We start from the raw sequence: 23,827 nt of genomic DNA, 5'->3' as shown, positions 1-23,827 counted from the left end.
GGCATGGCTGCGGGTCCCTAGCTCTGGGCTGCAATAGTGAACAGCACCTACCTGCCTGGCCCAAAATCCCAAGTATTTGTTCTCTCAGTCCCACACACACCCCAAAAAACCAAACCCTTAAGTTGGTTTTGGCAGGCATTTTGTCACTACTTGACAAAATGACACATGAGGGCTGGACACGTCTTCCCCCAGACATTAGTCAGCCTGCTACCTCACTGCCTAGTGTTGTGCCACACATGTTCACCACAACCTGGCAGCCGGTTTCACCCACCGGGAGAGGACAGGGACAAAGCATGCTGTGCCTGTGGATTCTTCCCCATAGCCCTGCACAACAGCCTTAAAACATGTCTGAGACACACCTGCGGGCAGCAAGCCCTTTCAGAAGGGGACGCCCTCGGTTATCAAACCTGGGAGTGCAGTTTACAACCAAATAAATTTCAGCTGCCTTGAGACTGTATCAAACCTGCTTGGAGAGCTGCGTTCTTGGGAGCAGACTGAAAGGGCTCCACTTCCAAGGAAAGAGTGAAGGGAGTTGACTGGTGTGACCTCACTCATTGCTCAAGGTGTCCAGAGCAGACATTTCAAGAAAGGCAACATGTTTCTGGTCAGGCTCCACCCTTGGCTCTTAAACCTGGCCCAGCTGTCAGGGCCATCTCCAACCTGCACACCTCAGGAATTCCCAGCTGGCTGCTTTGTCTAATGATATTCCTTAAAATGTGGGTTCTAGAATCTTCCAAGGTGAAGACAGAAATAAAATAATTAAATTTTCTCAAAGGAAATATAAGGGTCTATAGGAGCGAGCATAGTGTGCCAAGTGACAAGGCTAAGAAGAAAGAAGCCCCAGGTGTCACTGCTGGGGACACCTGTACAAGAGCCCCGCTTACTACAGATCAAAATAACAGATGAAAGACGGAAAAGCATTCCCCTCTAAAAGCAGTCATGAAGCGTGAGAGGTGGAGAGAGGCCAGCCAGACACATTAATATAGGAAGAGCAAACTCAGATGGGACAAGAGAATGCCTGGAAAGGAAACTTCACAACTCTCCCCACTTGTCAAATCACATGGCTACCAAAAACAAACAAGCAAACAACCACAGGACCAGAAAGTTCCAGCTGACAGAGTCAGCTCACCAACAACACACTTTGCATGTAGCCAACAGTGCCATGAGATGGCCTAAGAACGTGGCCTGCACAGCAGTGATAAGGGTTCAGTAAGTTAAACTCTAGCAGTGGTGAGTGCAGGCTACATGTTCCCACCACAATGTGAACTGCAACCTCGGTGTGGGAAACTTTCACAATCTGCATCGTCGTTTTGGGAGTGCTCTGTGACATCCACCACCCAGTGTCCCACCTCACATTTCCTGTGCATTCGCATGCCTACCCACAAATTCTAGCCTCCACACCTCTGGTAGGAGTGGGGCTGTGGTGATGGGACCCAGGAGCTGGGCCGTGCAGGGGAGTTGTTAACCAACCAACCCACTGCTGCTGATGCCAGTGTCTGCCTTGCCCTATCAGCAACACCCCTGGGAAGGTAAGAGGTTCCATCCCTCCATGACATCCTTCTTAGAGCCAGAGGAGGCAACCTGCAGAAGACCCAGGACAGCAGAGCCAAGTGTCTCAGTGTTGTCTCCACGAGCCTCAGACTCCTGAAAATCCCTGTGGGGCAGTGCTAGGCAGGGGCACATCATTCCCTTATGCAGCATCCCACTGCAGGGACTCAGCCCACAAGGAGGCACTGATGACTTTTGGCTTCTGCTCAGAGCCTCCCCCTGAGGCTCCCACTTCCACACTGGCTCTCTCCTCTCTAGCTGCCTTCTCTAGGAGGCCCTCGATGCACAGCAGCCAGTTCACCCTATTGCCACTTCCCCTGTGTCCACATCCCTGGGGACAGTCTCTCACTTCAGCCCTCACATCACTCCGTTTCAGGGTGCCGTTTCCTTCTGGGACCCCGGTTCATACAGGTAGATAGGCAGTGTCATTCTCTCTTCATGGAGAAATAAACTGATGTTGAGGGAGGTGGGAAAAATCACCCAAGCTCACACACAACTGGAAGTATGTGGCCTGGACTGTAAAGTCAAGGGAGTTCAATAGTTTCCCCTTTTTTTGGACCTGGGGGTGGGGGTGTAGTCTCCTGAGGGAAGCAGGCATGTGGCAGGGAATGGGCAGCATGATGGAGGTGCTTTGGTTTTAAGAGAGCAAGACATAGTGGTGACATGAAGCCACCTCAAGGGTCCCATCAGATTTCCCAGGACTGGAATGGCCACCACTTGGGGGAGCCAGTGAGACAGGTGGCAAATATTTGCTCAAAGGGGACAGTTTCATCACACAAACAAATGCAGTCAGATGGTTGATTGCCTATGGTCAAAGGTAAACCCAGGATGGAGCATGGCCCAGCCTTTCCTAGGGCCACCTCTGCTCTGTGGAATAGGGACCCTGGTCCACCCCAGAGCCTTCTGGCTTTCCTCGGTGCACACTGGGCAACCCGAAGCAGTTACATGGCACATGTGCTCCGGCAGCGCCTTTGGTAGTTGTGTGATGCCCCTCTCACCACCACAGTGTACCAGCATGCTGCTGACACAAGCATGCTCTGTGTGAGCCCTGCAGGATGCCCCACATCACCACTGCCTTCAGGACCCCCAGGTTTTCTGAGAAGTCAGTGCTGTCCCAATGGCTATTTGGCAGCGCAATAACCAAAGATTCAGGAAACATACAGCACTCACCTGCCATTTATTTGCAAGGGAGGAGTGTGCACGACAGGTGAACATAAAAGTTGGAGATCTCCCAGTTTCCCTACTCCCAAGGTCACACCTAAATAGGTATAGTATATGTAAGGTTCCTGTGGATAAGGTCTCAGCCTTCTGCTCCATTTCAATTACAGATACAGCCAGGTGGCTCAGAGAGGCCAGGTAACTGGCCCAGAGCTACACTACCCCAAGTAAGGCTTCGGCTCAGGACTCTCCCCCTTCCAGGTAATTCTTATGCTCTGGCAGGTTTGGACAAAAATCATAGCTCTGAGACCACACAGTGGCTTCCTGGTCATTCCAGAATCCCTGCGGTTGACCCTGGGAGTATGGGGTCCTGGCGCCCGCCCGTGGGGCGGGCCAGCTGTGCAGAGGGCGGCGCTGCTGCGGCCCTGCCCAAGGGCGGAGCTCACCTGGGGACCAGGTAGGCAGCTCCCGGGCAACCCAGCCGCCCGGGAAGCCTGGGCGCGCTTGAGGCCCCAGGGACGCGGGCAGGGACTGCGACAGGCCCCACGCCCGGCTGTGGAGCAGCCTGGACACCGCTCAACATGGGGAGACGCCTCAAGTTTCTGCAGAAACTGGCCTTCCTGGGTCAGGACCACCGGTACAAGGCGCTGGAAAGGGACGAGGTGGAGACCCTGGTGAGTCTGAGCGATCTGGTTTGAGGCAGGGAACTCCACATTGTCCCCTGGGGTCCTGCATCTGACTCGCGGGACCCCATGTTCATTGGGACTGAGACTCTACTCAGCATCTCCTTTGATTCTGAAGAGAAGCTGGCTTCCAAGGAAGCAGCTCCACCCGGCTCAAGGCACACAACTCACAATTTATTCTGGGTTGGCTAGCCCATTCGGGGAAGGAGAAACTGAGACCTGTGCTCCTTAAGAGCGTGAAGCTGGCAGGCCACCTAGCCAGGGACTTACACGCTCCTCTGACTCCAGGGAATTTAAATGCACACATAGGCAGTTGTATGGACTTTTAAAAAGCTACTGGAAGTGAGGTGGATTGGGTACTGGTGGGCATAAAAACAAAACAAAAAACAAACAAACAAACAAACAAAACCACACACAACAACACACCGAACACAAAATCTTGCCCAAGTTTAATAGTGAAAACTAAAGCGGCACAATAGGGCTACTGGCTTCATTTCCTCTACATCAGTGTGGTTTTTAAAAGCTGCTCTGAGCCAGGTGCATGCCTTTAATTCCAGCATTTAGCGGGCAGGGGCAGGTGGATCTCTGTAAGTTTGAGGCCAGCCTGGTCTACATAGTGAGTGAGTTCCAGGACAGCTAGGGCTATATAGAGAGACCCACCCTGGAAAGAAAGAAAGAAAGGAAGGAAGGAAGGAAGGAAGGAAGGAAGGAAGGAAGGAAGGAAGGAAGGAAGGAAGGAGAGAAGGAAAGAGAAGGAAAGAGAAGGAAAGAGAAGGAAAGAGAAGGAAAGAGAAGGAAAGAAGAAAAGAAGCCACTCTGAGCTGAGCTGAGCTGAGCTGTAGGATGACTTGAACCTCCAGGGACCCTCTAGGATAGCCCTTCAGGACTGCAGTGCCAGGAGTTTCTCTCTGAGACCAACAACCATAAAGTTGTTTCTGGACCTCTGATGGGGCAACTGGGGTACAGCCAGTGGGTTGTTGATCCAGCAGAGTATCTTCCTCACACCAGCTTTGTAAGGCCTGAGAGTGGAAGCCCGTGGAACACCCAGAACTACCATGCTTGTCCCTGGGGAAAAACACCGTCCCCCCCCACACACACACAATACCGTCTTTTCAGGTGTGTGTGGGGTGCCGGGTCCAAGTTAAATTTGTTTTATAATGACAGAAAATGTTTTGTAACATTTCAATTTTATTTTCTCCCAAAGAATGCCATAATCAAAACATTTGATGGTATGGCTCTTAAATAGTTATGCATTTACTTACTGCCGTTATTGTATGCACCAGTGTCAATGTAAGAATTGTGGTGTTAGGGCTGTGAAATGCACTACTCAAAACCATCTGTGTTTGTCTTCAGCCTTGTGGGTTAGTGGTGTGCCATAATCCTTTGCTGATGCCAAGTGTGTCCTTACATGTTTGTAATGTGTTATTAGCATGGGATTTAGCGTGTGTTTGTTAAACAGATGGTTTCCTTCTACCTTTTGTATTTTTGCCTCTCTATCTTTTGGTGTTTTGCACACGGCTGAACATCCCAGAGTACTCCTGATGCATAGCTGATTGTCATCAGGGAGCCTAAGAGTGTGCGGGTGTGAGTTTGGTGTGACCCACATGCAGTTGCTCTGAGCCAGGTGGCCTTCATCAAAGGCAACCTGCCTGCAGGCTTGTTCCCCTCCTGGCCTTGTTCTCTGCAGCACACTGATGGTGAAACTTGCGGTGACTGGTACTGTAGACTTATGGGGAGGCCGGTGATCCTGGCAGATCTCACCAAAGGCCAGTTCTTGCAGGTGTACTGTCTCCAAAGCTGGCCTTACAAACACAAGGTACAAAATACGGGTGCATAAGTCGGGGTCTTGGTGCATAAGTCGGGGTCTTGGGACAGTGGAACCCAGCGGCGGGTCAGTGTGTAAGGGCTGGCTTCCCTCCTCAGTACCACAAGAAACCAAACAACCATACGAAAAACCAGTCCCTGGGAATGCGGTGAGGGAAGGCCAGAGGAGACACTGCATCCCATGGGGCTTGGAACCCTGTCCCCGACCGAGAGAGTTTTATAGGAAGTCTTGTTCGCTCTGGGGTCACTTCCGCAATTGTCCTGGCTCGGCTTTATGAGCACTTGGTGTATGCTGTGTCCCAGGTGCTGTGAGCTTCACAGCACACACAGCCGTGAGAGGAAACAGTCCTGAGAGCTGATTGGGTCCCCTCCTAAGCCTCCAGGCTCCAGATGAGATTCGTGGCAATTTTGGGAGAAAAGAGTGCCAAGGTTCTAGGCTGGCACCATTTGTTTCTTGCTGAATATTGACTGGACAGTCTTGGCCAGTGCAGAGGATCAAGGTATTCACAGGCCAAGTAGTAGGAGGTGAGGAAAGTGGCAGATGTGCTGAAGAAGAAAGCCAGAGATTGGACAGAGACACGAGGCTGAGATACAGAAATGGAGATGTCGCCAGGTGACAGGTGTCAGCGCCCCCCCCCCCCGGAAGCTAGCTCTTTTTTGCTGTGTTTCCAGGGTGACCAGTAGAAGGGAGTTTGAAAGACTCCTTGGTGTTGATGCTGGACAAAGCTTCTCTCTGATGTCCTGCACAGTAGGAGAACATTAGACTAGAAATTCCTGTTTCTGGGCAGGCCAGGTGCCAGCTCTGCCCTTGAGGCTGCTCCTGAGGTGGGTGTGACTCCCACTTGTCCTGCCATCCTGGCTACTAACCTTGTCACACTTCTGGGCTCTCCAGATCCAGGCCTGGGTACCAGTAGATGGGCACGTGCAGTGGGCAGCCCGTCATTCAACCCAGACTCCAGCACCTGTTGTGTGCTGCAGCGCTGAGGAAAATGAGCGCGTTCCCCACCCTTAGGCATCCACTGTGGTAGGTGGAAACAGGACATAGTTGACCTTGACTGTTGAGTGTGAGAGCTGGGAGGGAGTAATGTCTGAGATTAACAGGAGTGGAAAGATGAGTGAGCTTGGCCGAGTTCCCCACCGGAGGAGGGAAGTATAGGGCTGGTCTGAGAAGGTCAGGCTACACAGGTGGCCCCAGGAGTCTTGTCGGAAAGAATCTGGCCTTCCTACTTACAGTGGGGACCTTTGAATATGCTGTTGTTCACATATTCATATCCATGCCAGGCTTTACTGACTCGGTGAAGACATGACAATCACAGAATTGCATGTTTAAGATCTGACATGCCCACTGTTGCTCTTCCAAAGAACCCAGGTTCAGTTTCCAGACAGTTGACAGCCATTTGTAACTCCAGTTCCAGGGGTCCATGCACTCTTCTGAGCTCTGGGGTCACTGCATGCATGTGGTGCTAAGACACACAGACAAAACACCTATCTACATTAAAAAAATAAAGATTAATTTTTAAAGTTTATTTTTATTTTATGTGCATTGGTGTTTTGGCATGGGTGCTGGGTTCCCTAGAACTGTAGTTACAGACATTTGTAAGCTGCCATGTGGGTGATGGGAACTGAACCCAGGACCTCTGGAAGAGCAGTCAGTGCTCTTAACCACTGAGCCATCTCTCTAGCCCCCAGCTTAACAAAAAAAAAAAAAAAAAAAAAAAAAAGACCTGACACTTGTCTAGCATGTTCAAGGCCCTGGGTTCTACCCCCTACCACATATCACAGGACATATGGACATACACATACATATTCTTAGCCTGAGGTTGACCAACACCCTAAAATTTCACCAATATGTAGGTATGTTAAAGAAAAGAATTGCACCTTCTACCCTTTGTCATCTTCAACAATTCACACTGAGGTCTGACTTCATCCATATTAACATTCAACCAGCCAATCAAAGGAGCCACAGGCTCACTGCTCAGCTGTGGACACAGGCTTGTGAGTATGAAGTTCAAAGATGCTTTTAACAGGGCCAGAAAAGACAAAGACCCAACCTAAGATGTTTGATGCCTGGTTCGTTCTCCATCACTGGCTGAATAATACTTTGTCCCCAAGCTTGCAACAGGTACTTGTGTTTGTCTAGCCCAGTGTTCCTGGCTCAGGGTCTCTCACAAAGTGGTGCTCACATTGTGTGCAGGATTGGGGACTCACCTGGAGCACTCGCTTCTAAGTACTTCAGCTGTGGCAGGCCTGTTTCTGGCCATGTGATCCTTTCCACGGGGCTCCTCCTTACACAGCAGATAGACTATAGAGTATGAATGACTGAAGGCAGACTTAGAAGAGCCACAACTTGTCCTGAGAATGAGAACTTACAACTTCCACTGTACTTCTGCGACTCTGTAGAGGAAGTCTAGGCCTGGCCCCTCCATAGGGAAGGGATGATACTGCCTGAGTGATGACAGGGGACAGAGGTGGTAATTAGGGGCTCCCTCAGGTTGCCCTCCCACAGTACTAGGAAGACTTCAGCCAGCATATCTGTCATGCCAGCATTCCAGAGCTGGAAACAGGAGGATCTACAGTTAAAATCATCCCTGGCTCCATAGACAGCTCAAGGAAAGCCTGTGCTTCATAAGACCCTTTTACCCTCAAAAATAAAGGCAGAAAAGAGAAGAGGATTTCTTTAGCCGAAGTGATTCCAAGTAAAAAGGCCACACACACATAGCCTGGTCAGAAATTCCCTAGTTGTGTGATGTTTCCTTTGATGTTATTGTTTCTGAGCTCAGTGTCTGGAGTTTTTGAGCATGCTCATGCCAAGAATGGCCATTTCCACATGTGTGTGCCGAATAGGATGTCAATATGCAGGAGCTTGCTAGTTTAAGGTGATCAGTCTCAGGCCTGTGACACCTGGCGGCAAGCAGGCTGTGACCAATAGCTGCAGAACTGGCTTGGCTGCTTGCAGAGAAGGAACATCTGGACTGGAGAGATGGTGTTTCTACACTTCAGTCTGTAGTGTTTAATAACTCGCTCCAGGGCTCCTTGCTGGTGGCAGGCAGGGAGCTGTGAACAAAGACAGGATTCCTGTCAGTCACCTGCTTGCAGCCGGCTGTCCTTTTCTGCCCTTCTCACCTCTGTAGTTAATACTTGAAAGTCCTCAACTGAGATCTTGGATGTCTCCATTCTCCTGTTAACAAGGTGTGGTGAGACTGTTGTTACTGGTGCCACCAGGTCTGTGCTTATCAGGCCAATCACTGAAACAGATTCCATTTAGCAAGTTCTCAGGAAGCCTGAAGGTCCTGGAGAATCAGGCCAAAGATGACACCATGGGATCTGTCTAGTCCTAATGCCACAAGCCTTGTCCTGAAGGGTAAAGAAGCCTGGACTCTGAGCTCTGAAGCCAGGATCTATACAAGAGAAGTGTTTGGTGTGTGTCTGGGGGGAGGGGGTGTAGAGCTGGGGGTTGGGGCTCCTGAGCATGCTCAGTGAGAACAGGATCATCCATCAGAAGGATGGGTGTACTGTTCCTACCCTCCACCAGGTCTGTCTCCCACTCAAAGCTGTCTGACTTACAGAGTACCCAAGTGCTTGAGCTTTCCTCCTGCCTTGACAATGACCAACTGAAATGAGAGCTGGCAGGAAGTGCAACCAGAGAGCTCCTAACTGGGGCAAAGTGACCCTGGCAGAGTCAAGGGCTAAGGGCTGCAGTAACTGGATGAAGTAAATGGCTGTGAGTGGGGGCCCCATCAGACCCCCAGCCTGTCACATGAGGTGCCAGTGGGGAGAGGATGGTTTGGGGACACAGGCTGCCATTCTTAGGCTTCCCTGCTCCCAGTGATTCCTGACAGAGACTACTTAGGGTCATTATCATAGGGACTGTGGGATTGAGTGGCTCAGGAGAGGGACTTGGCTCAAGGTAGTTGTGGTTGGTATGAGAGCAGAGCTGGCTGCCTAATTCCTGGACTGGGTATGAGAGAAAAATGCACAAAGGAGGAGAATGTTTTTCTGTCTTCATGGCGTTCACAAAATTATTCCATTTATTATTCTGTATATGTATATGGGCACGATACACTCATAGAGGTCTGAGGATAACTTTGTGGAGTTGGTTCCATCTTTACAAGGGTTCCAAGCTTAAAATGCAGGTGCCTTTACCCACTAAGGCATCTCATCTGCCTCTGTTTCTTAAAAATGTGATTAGTAGGCAGGGGTCATGCATGCCATGACACATACAGGAAGGTTAGAGGACGACTTTTGAGAACTGGTTCTCTCACCATGTGGGACCTGGGCATTGAACTCCAGTCATCAGGCTTGGTAGCAGGCTCACTAAGTCATGGCAATGGCCTTGTCATGGGTTTTAACTGCTTCTTAGTATTCTGTACCTTGTGGATTAACTACATGGCATAGGCAGAGATCCCAGAGGGAGGGTGGTCACAGCCACTGAAATGATGGATGACAGGAAGTGGAACCCTGCATGAGCAGAGCCAGCCAGCCCCAAGCTAAGCATGTGTCCTTGTCTCCTTAGACTTCTGTGTGACACAAACTTGAAGATAAATCAAGATGGCTAGCATGGAGCAGTAAGCTCCAGGTTCCACTTCTTCTCCATCCCTTAAGAGCTGGGATATCTGTGCATCTGTGGTCTCACACCCAGGAAACTACAAAGTGGGACATGCCTTGGGTTCCCGCTGGAGAGGAAGGGGAAGATTAACATTGAAATACAGTAGTAGTCTGTACTGACAGGAAGAGGAAGACTAATCTAATACCAAAGCACAATAGGGACCTGTGCTGCCTCAGGCTGCACTGGGCAGCTCCTGTGCTATTTTTAATTAATTACACTTATATATTATTTTGTGCATGTGGGAGTCAGTTCCCTCCTTCTATCATGTGGGTCCCAGGACTCAAACTCAGGTCATCAGGCTTGACAACAAGGACCTTTACTCACTGAGCCATCCCACCCATCCCATTGTAGGGCTTTTGACCTGTTCAACACTAGGAGTGACAGCAGAGAGCGCAGCACCATTCAGTGGGGCCTGTGGCCACTATGGCCTCCACAGCTAGAGGGCTAGGGTCTTTCTCTGGCCTCCTGCCTGCTTCCTATCTACAGTACACAGCTGGGATGGGGGTTCAACAGTGTTGCTCATGGGTGCAGATGCTCTGGGGTGGGCTTCCTCCCTTGGAGGAGGTACTGTTTCTCTGCAGATTGCTATGGCTCACACTAGAGGCCTGAGATGGAGGTATTGATGGCTGACTAAAGAGCACCATTTCCCTCACCCTGTCCTGATATTCTCTGAGGTTGTGTTGTGTCCTGAGCTCCTAAGAACTCCGACCTGATGAACTGCCTTTAGTGACCTTGCTTCATCTCAGTCACCTCTTTTAAAGCCCTGCCTGTAGAGAAGTCATATCCCAAGGCTGGGGTGGTGGTGGCCATGGGAGGGGATGCAACACATAGCTCCAAGTTTCCTATGGAAAATTCTCCTAAACAGTCCACTGCCCTGCTGGGCAGTGGTGGCAGGCAGATCTCTGTGAGTTTGAGGCCAACCTGGTCTACAAAGCAAGTTCCAAGACAGCCAGGGCTGTTACACAGAGAAACTCTGCCTCAAAAAACAAAAAGGTCATTGTCCTTCCAGGAGCTGCAGCCATCATGAGAAAATCATTGCCTTCTATGGAGGTTGCAGAGTACTAGAACTTAGGTTAAGCCCCCATTTGTCCCCACATCTAGACAGAAACCGTGCTATTACAAGGGCCCTTCCAGAACCTTCTGCTGATCTACTAGAGGGAAGAGAGCCCAAAAAGCACAATCAAGTGTAGACAGGGAAGCGTGCCTAGGACTTGTGGTTCTGAAAACTTCCAGAAGCAAGGTCAGTGTAGCACACGATCTCTCTTGAGTATGAGAACGTGGCCTGGTTAGTCTGTGTGTCATTCACAAAACCACTCATGTATTCTCAGGATCCATAAGTCTTTGCTTCCAGACAGATCAAATGTGAGAGTCTCGTGGGTATTGGGGGAAGGAGTATGGGTCTGAGACCACCCCGACCCAGATCTCCAGCTGTGGTAGCTGAGGGTCTGCTCCTTCTTGATGTATGACAAAGGAGGCTTCCTCATCTGGTATATCTCTGTGTCCTACTGTGTAAGGAGACACTTGTCATAAATCGTGGTTACTCCCATGCTTCTGGGTTCTTCCTTTGCCCGCTTCCTAGCTCCTCATAGCATTTAGGCAGCATAAGCAGAGTCTACATGGGCCTTGCATCCCCATAGACCTTCCCTGGGCACCCATGGAGAGTAAATGGAATAACCAAGGCGCTGCACTGACTCCAAGCAACCCTGAGAGCATGTGAAAAGGGCTCCAGACCTCAGACACTGGCACTCTGGCTCTGCTGGCCTTGGTGGCTCTGGTGCTCCCTGAGCTATGACCCACTCAACGGAGCAGCAACTTCTCATTGGTTAGACATCACCCTCCTGTGCTCCCTCTCTGGGGTCAGAGAGTCAGCAGACTGCCTGTCCTAATATGTATTATCTTGAGGTAGGTCCCACGAGGCAGGGTAGAGCCTGACAGACAAGACAGACAGATGTAAAGAGTGGTGCTTCTGCTGTGATACAGACACTCTGTAGAGGAAGGGATGGGGCACAGAGAACTGAGGTTAGAATTTGACACACCCCTGGGTCATACTTCACACGGGCCATAGAGCCCACAGCCTGGCCATGGGGGAGGATTCCTGGGAAATTAAGCCATCTTCTTCCTCCTCCTTGATTTGGGAGGTATCTGCTCCCGTGGAAGCTCTGTGGGCTGGTCCCCCTCTGTGTCACTCTCCCTCTGGTTTCTGAAGACTTCTCACAGCTGTCCCCAATCAGTCCCCTGAGTGTCAATGTAGTGAAGTTTCAGCATGTCCTGACTTCTCTGCCCGTGTCCATTGTTATTGATTATTGTCTCGGAACTTCCTAGGACTGAATGTGACTCTGCTACCTATTTTTCTTTCCATTTCCCCCTCTCTACAGCTGTTCTCATTTTTCCCCCTTGTATGCCTGTAATTTTTTTTTTCCTTCATGAACCAACAGCAAATCTCAATGGGCACAGTGCCACACCTCACCCCCACCACACATTTATTTTGGTCCCATTTTTCTCCCAGGCACTGCTGGTTTGTCACTGTGTGACAATCAGGTTGTGATGTGCAGGGGCTGGTTCTTTCTCTGGGCTGCTCTAAATGCTGTGGGCTATGTTACAAGACACCTTGGCTGTTTTGCTATAGACTCTATGGCTACACCTGGCCCTGTAAGAGCTTGTGTAATGTCTTCACGTCCCATGCCTGAATCTACCCTCTGCACAACGGGATAAACTACATACAGCAGAGGTGCCCTCTGAGAGAGAGTGATTATGGGATTAAATATTTAAATCATTAAATAGTGATGAAATATTAAATAAGGAGTTCAGGTTGAGGGCGCCACCTGTGGGCAGTTCATGTGTATGCAGATGCAGGCACCTGTGTGGTGGTCAGGACACAACCTTGAGTTTATTCCTCAGATACCATTTTTCTCTCCCACTGGCATGAAGATTGCCAAGTATGCAAGGCTGACTGGCAAGAGAGCATTCCACCCGTCCATGCCTCCAACCTTGTGGTTTTGGAAACTGAACTTGGGCCCTCACACCTGAAAGGCCATCTCTCCAGTCCCCATAGTTCCTCTTTAGTTACAGGACAGTATTGTTACATGACTCTGACTGTATATTTTCTCCACCTGCAGAGAGCCACCCCAGTTACACCACCCCTGGGCTCCCCCAGCTCTCCCTGAGTCCTGTAGCATTAGTAGGTAGGCACACATTGACCCACACCTATAGCTAGTTTTCCTTTTCTGTTTGAGGTTCCAAAATGTCAAGAGCTTGTCTAGAGTGAGATGACCTGCCTGGGAGTTGGAGGCTGATCCTCTGATTTTTAAATTTCACTTCTCTGTGCTGCTGGCTAATCTCTTAGGCTATTGAAACAGGCTCTTTCAAAATGTTTTATGCAAATAGCCCCTGGCACTTGGGTTTACTCTCAAGTGAGTAATCCAATCATGCTTCCTGTCTCCTCCTGGCCAGGTGACTCCAGAAGCCCAGCACTGCTACAGCCAGGGATCCGGGCCAAATGCTCCCAAGATCAGCAGTCAGAGACCTAGCATCACTGAGGTGCAGGGTCAGATACTGCCCACAGGGAGGCCCTTGGCACTGCAGGAAGAGCCAGGAAGGTTTTCCCAGGGCTAGAGGAATCAGGCTAGCCATGCTGATCCACTGATCTCCAGAAGTGAGACCCACAGGAGTGGCCTCAGGACGGGCAGGCAGAACCTGAAGCCAGAAGTGTGACTGTGCTTCCAGGAACACAGGTGTGGTGCTTCCTGGAGCCCTTTCCTTATCATCTGGGGCTCAGCTACTTCCTGCTACACAGGCCACAGCACGTCCCAAGGAAACCCACCTTGCACAACCCAGAATGCATGGGTGAGGTGGAGGCCCAGCTCTGTCTGAGAGGCAGATTGGTAGACTGGAGGGCCCACTGCCCAACAGAAAGGTAGGCTCAGTCCTCACTCAAAACCTGCCTACCGTGACCTTGAGGTCTTTTGATCCTGGGACACCACTTTCCCCTTCACCAAAGTCGTCACTGCACATCACCAGCTAGCCTAGCCTTTGGTTAGACTTGGGAGCGGGGGCATGCAGAACTGACAGCTGTGCAGGGCCAGATGTGCTCAGGGAATACAAGCTGGGTCTGCAGCTACAAAGGGGACTGTTGGGAGACCATAAACCAGACACTGAATGTCCTTCACTAGGCCCCTTTAGTTAACACTCAGCCATGCTGATTACCTTGCCTTCATGCTTGCCACCCCCATTTGGGCACAAATTACATGGTGACCCATTGCCCCTAAACACTTGAAGACATTCACTCCTAATTACAGGGCAGCCCTTGCAGTCCACTTACACCATGACTCAGCCACAGGCACATTCACGTGGTACGGGGACTCACCCAGGTCTGGAACCTTGTGAATTATACATTCCTTGTCCCCTATATGTGTAATGGTTCCTTGGGTTTTCCTGGTCTTTGAAGTACCTGGTATTCTTAAAGATTCCAAGCTCCCAACTTTGTGGAATGTTTCCCCGACTTGGGTGAGTCTGATATTTCCTCGGGTTCCATTGGCTCCATTCTCCTGAGGGACCTCATGGAGGGCACAGTGATACCTTCTACTCTATGCACCGTGTGGAGAAGCCTGAGGTGGTATTTGGTTCACTTGTGTGTGTGCAAAGGCCAGAGCTTGATGTTGGGTGTTTCCCTCCATTCTCCACTTCACTTCTTCAGTTTCTCCCTGAACTTGGAACTTGCTGGTTCAGCTAGATTGCCTCTGCTTCTCCAGCACTGGGATCACAAACCTCTCCTGCCATGCCTGGACGTTGGGGGCACTGGACTCAGACCCTCACGGTTGCATAGCCAGCTTTTTACCAACTGAACCATGTCCCCACGGTCCTTGTGATGCTGTCTATCTCATTGCTGGTGGTGGCGGCTCTTATACTCAGCTGTAACTAATGTGTCACTCTCTTAATTCAGCCTGCATGGCTGACTAAAGGCATCACTGAGTGATTTCCTAATCATTCAGCAACTTCCTAGCTGCCCACATTAGGGAAAGCGTCCTCTCCTCCCCAGCCCTTAAGTCATTCATTCACACCTGTGTGAACACGCATTCCTATTTCTGTTAATGTCTGTCCTTGACAGCATTCATTTCAGCTCTGGCTTGGGGGAAACTCTTCCTAAGGCTTCCATGCCTTCCCAGCCTTTCCCAGAATCAAGTGAGGCTGCTGAACTAGGAAGAAATTCTACACTTACCTCCCACCATCTCTCCCCAGCCCGGGAAGCAGCCTTGGCTACTGGATGTGCATTTTGCTTGGGCCACTGTGTCAAGAAACAACAACAACAAAAATCTATCACTATGTTTGTCTTTGCTAGTGGGAGGAGGGGTGTGTGCATGCATACACTGTTAGTCTATATTCAGTCTTGTGTCTGTGCACATATACACTTGTACATCCCAATCTAATAAATCCCTAACAGCCCATGTCTGCTCTCTGAGTACTTCGCTGAGAACACCAGTCACCATGGTTATCAGGCAATTTATGAGTCATATAATCTCCCTGTGTGTGAGCAGTCTCCTCCCACTGTTGGTTCCTAATTATATTGGCTGCCACTGAGCCCCGCTGTGTCCTCTTGTCCCTAACTATGCTGTACCTCTTGAATAACACACATAGTGGGTCATGGTGTATCTTGCTGAGAGCTGGCTACTCCCTTAGGCCTTATACACACATGTATGAACGCACACACACACATACACACACACACTCGTACACACTTACATACATGTGCATACTCTCTCACAGGAGTATACATGCACACATGCAAATATATGGGTTGTTGCATCGAGAAATTTTCTTTGATACTAAAAGGTACTGGGTGGGCCCCACTGAGCTCACTTGCAACCACCTGCCCCCTCCTTTTTCTGCTGCACTTAAGCTATGCCAGGTGACCTGCCTCTCAGGGTGTGAGCCTCCGCCATGGATTCCTTACCCAGCAGAATTCCCTCTGGGCCAGAGGCTTTTCATCTTGAGTCCTTTCCCTAGTGAGCAAGGTCTTATGGCCACTAGGCATTTCTTCCCATGGGAAGCCACTGTCCCTCTCTCTATTCCTGTCCCCAGGACAGGCAAGACTGGCTTCCCCACTTTGAATCTGTAACTCTTACTTGTAGCTCAAGACTCACAAAAGCACAAAGCCAGGCTTCCAAAACCAAAGGCTACACGATTTCCCTACTGTCTGCTGGATCCTGCCAGAAGTGAATCTTCCATCTTCTTTTCTCTATGTTTTACATGGGCTCCCTTATGCACAGTGGCCCATGCCTCTATTTTTCCTTTCTATCTCTTGGTAATGGTACCACTATTTGGATAAGAGTCTGTGGAAGAGTCCATTATATCTAAATGCCTGCCCTGAAACCTAACAATACCCTGTACAATGTAACAGCCCAAACAGGACACAGCCTACATGCCAGTTCCTGCAATCAGCTAATAAATCATGATGCCGGGTGGCTATACGGTGATGGGATGAAATACCCATAGTCCCACACAGCAGCAGAGTAACCCATCACTGGTAGAGAAATAGCCACTCTCACACAGGTAACAGGAGACCTGGGGTCCCTGGGTGTGACACTTTATGGGTTTCTGAAGCAGGCAGAACAGATCTATGTGCAAAGCGGTCAGTAGTTTAATCTTTCTAGAAGGTGTTGCACGAGAGGGCCCAGTAGCAGGAAGATTCTGGGAACTATAAATTTCTGTCCTTGCTCTGGGTGGTGCTTGCTCAAGTATGCACACATGTGAGTCTCCATACAGCTGTGGATGACTTACACATATTACTATGCCAGGTATACGTCAATATACAGTTAACATTTCCCTTCAAGGAACTCCTTGAAGGTGGTCACTAGGTCTCTTTCAGGGACAGCTTTACACCACACATTACAGCGGTCTCGTGGTTAGCCAGCCAGCCTATAGTGAGTGTGTGGGTAGACACTAACATAGAACCATTACGAGCAGAACTGTGAGGCATGGCTGTGAGAGGACCCTCTGTAAGAAGGGCCTCTGAACAAGAAGTGAGCAGAGCATCTCCAACTCCAATGATGCCACATGCTCTGTGGTGGGACTGATTGATACCCCACAGCTGTGTGTGAGTGGAGACGTCTCCCTGGCACCAGTGCCAGTGTGTGAATGTCCATGGCTTTATCATGGGGCTTGCACTCTTGGTACATACCTCTTCCCCTGTTTTCACAAAAGACAAAAACAAAGCAATGGGCAGTAATCTTCCCCTTCCACAGCCCAGAGACCCACAGTGTTTTGGTAAATTCTCTGTCTTGGGGTCCTGCTGCAGTTTTATCTTGGGACTCTGCTCACAGTGCTCTCACAGCCCAGTCCCCTTTCTACCTGGGACTTGAGTCTTATTTCTTATCTTAGCTTTATCTTGTAGTTAGTCCTTTCTCACTCTGCCATCCTAAGAAAAGGCAGGTCTTTGCTTCCTCTTGCACTTGGGTGGCTTCCTCTTTGTCCTGTGTTCTCATCTGTTGATTTAAGTGAAGGTGCTTGTGTAATGTCTTGGCATAGCTCAGGAACTGTGGTCTCCCAGGCAGCAGACAGGGTTCTCTGCGTTCAGGAGGAAGCCAGAGAATAAAGGGGCAAGCCAAGGAAGCATTGTTAGGGTAAACTTGTGCCTGCTGCAGAGGCCACGGCACAGGCGTTGGCCTCTATGGGGATGAGGGTGGTGCCACCATAAGGGGCACCCTGCATTGTGAATACCACTCCCTGGCTGCGCCTGTGCCTGTGCCTTTTGACTGTCTTTCTGGCTATGCACGAAGCTGTTATGGCCACTAGACCCCTCCCTTTCTAGTACCAACATTGAGACTGCTCTCATCTTCTCCCCTTCTGCAGCATGTTGGAGCACTTCCCGCTTCACATGCACTGTGCTGATACTCCTGCGTAAGTGGGATTATGGCAGCCCCTCTCCCATGAGGCTAGTGGAGAAGTGTGGGAGGCCTATGTGTGGGCCAGCAGGCTTGTGCGTCTGGGTACAAGGAGGGGCTGAAGTCTGGATCTCAGCAAGCAGGTGATGACATTGGGGTACCACTGATGCTTTAACACCACACACTTCCATCATTACAAGCCACACCCGTGTGTTCCCTGGTGATTAGAGAACAGAATCCAACCTGGGTCTCACAGGTAGAAGGCAGTCTGATCAGGGCAGCGCCTTGTGTAGGTTGGGGAGGTGAGGGGGGGGGTTCCCTGCTTCACACTAGCTTTAAATTTTCAGCAGTCCTCCTGCCTCAGCCTCCCATGAGCTGAGATGGCAGATATATGCCACCATACCCAGTTTGACTAATTTTTTCTTAGTGGATGTGAGTCTCTGGCAGTGCCTGGTTCACACACATGCAGAGGAATTCCTGACTTCTCATCTGGGTGTCAGAGAGACTGGGCCTCTGTGATCCTACTTGCTAAGCCTGGCACTGTCTTTAGGACCCTGGTTTCTGAAAGGGACCCTGCTATCCCCTGGTCACCTGTATGTGGGGTTTCTTGATGCCAGGAACTGCATGTTGGTCTTTTCTCTCCTTTTCTTCAAGAGCCTGTTGCAGTTTTATAATGACCTGCTGTGACATGTCCTACTACTCAGAGGAAGAAACTGAGGCAGGGGTCCGTTTTAACAAATATGTAGGAGGAATACCTGTGATATCAGCCCTAGAACAGGATAGAGATCCTGGTATCTTGGTGACACAGATAGGATCCCTGCACTGGGCAGACAGGGAGGCAGGGAGGCTGCACCCTGTTGCCCAAATGCTCCCTCTGCCCTGAGCTCCAGGCTGTCTGTTGAGCCTGTGTCTTCCATGGGAGATCACATTTGTCCTGTGTAGGTCCCTTTTAGGATCAGTTCCAGCCTGAACCTGCTGCTAGGGAAGCTTCTCTGAGAAGTCTCCATGTCCTGGACTGTTGTTGCCTCAGGGACCCACAGGGGAGCAGCAGGCTGTTTGCTGTAGGCAAACAGCACTCTAGGGTCACAGAGGAGACACAGGGGCAGGGAGGTCAGTTAGTGTGGGATTCTATTCTATCAAATCCACAGAGGTTAAACCTCAGAGAATATGAGGCTGTGGCTGCAAAGACTGCAGGGGTGGGCCAGTCACCAAAGCCAGACCAAGAGAGATGGGTGTGTCCTGAAAGCAGCCAGGATTAGAGTGTCTCCAATCCAGAGAGAGAGGGGGGGAGAGAGAGAGAGAGAGAGAGAGAGAGAGAGAGAGAGAGAGAGAGGGAGAGAGAGAGGTTTCAGTGTCACAGGACACTGTATTTGGAAAGTGAGTGTGGTATATATAACCAGAGGTAGAGATGCAGGTGTGGTCATACCAGGGCTGTCCCCCATGCAGAGGGAGGAAGAGTGAAGCCTGGATGGGGACTGGAGCCTAACAGCCCAGTGGTGCATTTGCAGCGAGGTGTGGGGACATTTGGGGAAGCCACAGAACCTGGCAAAGAGCCATGTCCTCACTGCCATACTCTGCTTATGGGCGTCAGGAGCAGAATCCCACAAGATGGGTATGTTTGGCGGTTCCTATGGGCAAACGGGCCACTACAAGCTAACTTGCATTTGGGGAGTAGCATTGGTGAGCAGGGAAGAGGAACTTGGACTTCACCTCATCTAGAGGAAGTTGTTAGCACCTCTCTCCCTTCCGCCTCCCCAGTTCCTGGTGATGTCTTGAGCAGAAAAAGATGCTATCATGTCCCAGTGTCAGAATTCTGGGAAGAACAATGCAAATGTCTTGATGTGCCCTGGCGCTAAGATCCCTCTGTTGTCACAGTGTCCCCAGATGTTTGCTTGCCTGGGGCTCTAGGCACAGGTCCTCAGGCTTCTAGGACCTAACAGTAGTCTCCACCCCTTTCCTTGAATTATTTACAAGAATTTGTGGTACTAGACTGTCATACCACAGACTGCCACAGGAGGCACTCTTTACAGTTTGTTCCAAGTTTTGAACATGTAAACCAGAACCCTGATCTATCAGCCTAATCCCATTAAAGAAGTTTGTTTCATGCAACTGGACAGGTCATTCAGATGCCAAAGCGCTTTGATACACAAACATAAGGACCTGAGTTCAGATCCCCAGTGTCCACATAGATATGAGTGTGGCGGCACACATCTGTAATACAACTGTTACCTACCCCAGGGCACAGGTGTACATGTTGAGCCAAGTGGAGCCTCAAAGCTCACTGGCCAGTCTAGACAAGAGGTGAGTTCCAGGTTCAGTGAGATCCTGTCTCAAAAAAAAAAAAAAGAGTGAATGCAATGATAGAAAATATTGATAGAGAATATATCAATTGTTGTTCATACTACACCACACACACACACACACACACACACATGCATACACACACACACACACACACATGCATACACACACACACACACACACACACATGCATACACACACACACACATGCATACACACACACACACACACACACACATGCATACACACACACACACACGCACCACATATACCACACAGATACTATACATATACTATAGACTATAATAATAATTTTTAAAAAGGTTATTTCCAAACAGATGTATTGATAATAGCCAATGACTATAAATAAGTCCCACATGCCCCTATCAGGAGGGACAGGAACAGAATCTATGCATGCACCTATGGAGAGGGCTGTGAGACACCCTGCACACTGTCACTAATATGGAGAGAAAGCACAGTCAGAGGATGCTGGGCACATGACCGTTTCCGCAGAGTTCACACTGAAAAAAAAAAAACCAACAACAAAACAATCTGGGCGGTTGGTGATGCCATCTGTCTCAAGATGTGGAAGAGGACCACGTGGCTGGCTAGGCGTGTGTACTTGGGGTATGCACACGTTGTGCATGTGTGTCCTGCTTTAACCGGAGACCTCACAGTAAGACGTCCTGTGCTCACCAGACACACTGCTCTCTCCACAGATTGATGACCAGTGTGAGCTGAAAGCCATCGAAAGAGAAAGGACTGTCACAGCTCTGCCACCCAGGGAAGCGTGTAAATGCAGCAAAGAGGATCTGGCCAGAGCCTTCCATGTAAGAATTGTGTTTGTATCTGTGTTTATTACTTTTCTCGTTGTCTTGACAACAGTGCTGCCCAAAGGCAGCTTAAGGGGAGGGTCTTTCTGGCTTCTGGTTCAAGGTGCAGTTTGTCATAGCAGGAAAGTCCTGGGGACAGGAGCATGAGGCAGCTGGTCACCTATATCTGCAGTCGGGAAGCAGAGAGAGATGGATGCTAGTGCTCAGCCAGCCTCCCTCCCCCAGGGAATGATGCTACCCACATGCAGGGTGGGTCCCATCTCAGGAAAACCTTCCTGGAAATGCCCTCACAGACACACCCGGAAGTGTGTTTATGAGGATTCTAATTCCTGTCACGTTCACGAGCTGACCCATCGCACCTAGTACCATTGTGAAGTAGTTTGTGGACTAAGAAAGTACCACAAAGCTGTTAGTGTAGAATGGCTTGGATTTCTACACAATCTCTAGGGTCAGTGCTGCTGCCCCTAGATCCAGTCCCTATATTCCCTTCTAGAGGCCAAGGGTCCTTCAACCACAGTTCCTTTGGCAGGCAAAGAATGATGAGAACCAGAGTGAGTGACCAGCATGGTTAGGAAGCCACACGGCCTGGGCTCCTCCAGGATTTTGTTGTCATGGTTCAAAATCTTTGCCATGCCTGCCTCTCACTTTTCATCTTTTATGACATGGAGATACCAGTGATAGACATCAAACTCTCATGAGCACCTAAGGGAATTAGAATTTGTGTGTGTTAGGGGAAAAAACAGCCCTTGCCTAGAGTCTGCCTCTGCCCTCTGGTGCCACAGGATGGAGCCAGCATTATACCATTAGCTTATGTTACTTGGAACATCAGCAGAAATTGTGGTGCATGGATGTGTGTGCATGTACATGTGTGTGAGGGTATGTGTGCATTGGTATGTTGTATGTGTGTTCATGTACATATATATGCACGTGCTTGTATGTACAGGCATGTGTATGCATGCATGTATGTGTTACATGGATATATGTGTAACTGTACATGGGTATTGGGATATATATAATTGTACATATATGTGCACATGTATGTATGCACATGAGTATGATGTGCATGTGGGGGTATGTGTGTATAGGTATGTTGTAGGTATGTGTATATACATACATGTTCATATGCATGTGTGTACATGAGTGTGTGTATACAGCATATATATTACATGGGCATGTGCATGTCTGGGTACGGGGGTATAAGTGTCTGCATGTGTAAACATGCGTATGTACATATTCATAGCTCATCTTGCTTTTGGAAAAGAAAGTCCAGCAGGGAAAGGGCATTTGGTACCATCCAGGCCTTAAGAATGTCCTGAGTCCATCTCAGTCCTGCTTCTTGGTGAGAAAGGGAGGAAGGTCTTTTTCCTTGTTCAGTCATTTCCCCAGCTAGAAAGTGAGCTAGGCCCTCCTTTCCTACTGAAAACACCTGGAACACACTCTAGCTTCCCTCTCACCCCCAAAGCCCTGTGCAGCATTCTCGATAAGTTCCACATGAGCTCAAAGCTCCCTGACATGATGATCAGCACTTAAATTGGCTGTGTCTAATGATTTTGTTCACATTGAGGGCCTGTGCTAGCATCTGTCATGGATATATGATATAGTTACTTCAGCCACTCCAATCTCCCAAGGAATGCCTGTTTTGTTTTTAAGATGTAATTTAATGATACTAAGATATACAATATTAGTCATTTGGGTTTGTTGTTTGGGTTTGGTTTTGGATTGTTTTTGTTTGTTTTAAGACAAGATTTCGGTATGTAGCCCAGGCTAGCTTTGAAATTCACAACACTGCCTCAACTTCCCAAGTATGGCAGTCACAGGTATACCCACCATGCCTAGCTCTCTTAACCATTTATGTTTTGTTTTATTTTGAATCAGGGTCTCATGTAGCCCAGGCTGTCTCAAAATCACCCTGTAGCTGAGGTTGTGGTTGAACTTCTGGTCGACCTGCCTCAGCCTCCCAAATATTTGGATCACAGGTGTGTACCACCTGGGTACCACAGGTGAGCACCCAGGATTTCTTAACTTTTTAAGTGAATGTGTGGTTAAAAACAGTTGCCACTTTTTGTCAATGGCACCATTATCCATCTCTGGGATTCTGACCATCTTTTACAACCCTGGGCTCTGTCCTCACTGAACAACAGCCTCCACCTCCCTCCTTCAGGCCTCACAGCTCTGCTTGCATCCTGACTGTATGAGCTGTATAGCCTTCTCTTAGGGATGACATCTCCAATCAAAACCTTTGGACCTGTATAGCCAGAGTGGAATGGCTGGGTCATGTAGAAATTTTGTTTAATATTCTGAAATGCTACTAAGTAGCAGCTACATCCAAGGTTCTCTCTCTCCCCTTCCCCCAACCCGTGTGTGTGTGTGTGTGTGTGTGTGTGTGTGTAGGAGCACAGGCATGCATGCAAAGGCTAGACATCTATACTTTGACATGGGCTCTCTCCCTGGCCTGAGGTTCACTGATTATCCTTATCTAGCTGGCTGTTGAGCCCCAGGGATCTTTCTGTCTCTCCTCAGTGCTGGGATTGCAATCACATACAACCACACCTAGCTTTTTTGAGTGGGTTCCAGGTTGATCTAGGTCCTCATGTATGCATGGCAAGGCTTTTCTTTTCCTTCCTTCCTTCCTTCCTTCCTTCTTTCCTTCCTTCCTTTCTTTCTTTCTTTTAACTTTTTTCAAGACAGGGTTTCTCTGTGTAGCCATGGCTGTCCTGGAACTTGCTCTGTAGACCAGGCTGACGTCCAACTGCCTCTGCACACCTCTGTCTCTCAAGTGCTGGGATTAAAGTTGTCTCCACCACTGCCCTGTTTCTGCCTCTACTCTCCAGTTCCATTTGCTGACACTGTCGCTCAAGGCCATTGTATGTTGACCTGTGGGCTTATTGGGAAAGAATAAGGCTTTGTTTCCCTCTCTCTCTATCCCAGTATCTCTAAGCCAGTCTCCATGGATGAATCCGTTTTCCTAGTCCACCCTAGAAGATGCCTGTTCTCATC

General features: G+C 49.4%; 1 protein-coding gene across 1 annotated transcript in view; it reads left to right on the top strand.

Annotated features, from left to right (window-relative positions):
• Positions 1-3,215: 3,215 nt before the first annotated feature.
• Atp2c2 (ATPase secretory pathway Ca2+ transporting 2) overlaps positions 3,216-23,827 on the top strand; it is a 54,407-nt gene continuing 33,795 nt past the window's right edge. The window contains exons 1-2 of the mRNA XM_051201404.1: positions 3,216-3,380; positions 20,717-20,827. Coding sequence (XP_051057361.1) covers positions 3,288-3,380; positions 20,717-20,827 — 204 coding nt within the window. The 5' untranslated portion in view covers positions 3,216-3,287. The remainder of the gene's footprint in view (positions 3,381-20,716; positions 20,828-23,827) is intronic.

The sequence above is a fragment of the Phodopus roborovskii genome, unplaced genomic scaffold (genome assembly GCF_943737965.1).
Source record: "Phodopus roborovskii unplaced genomic scaffold, PHOROB, whole genome shotgun sequence".
Taxonomy (NCBI): Eukaryota; Metazoa; Chordata; class Mammalia; order Rodentia; family Cricetidae; genus Phodopus; species Phodopus roborovskii.
Note: the sequence above shows the minus strand (reverse complement) of the source record. Positions and strands in the feature narration are given on the sequence as shown.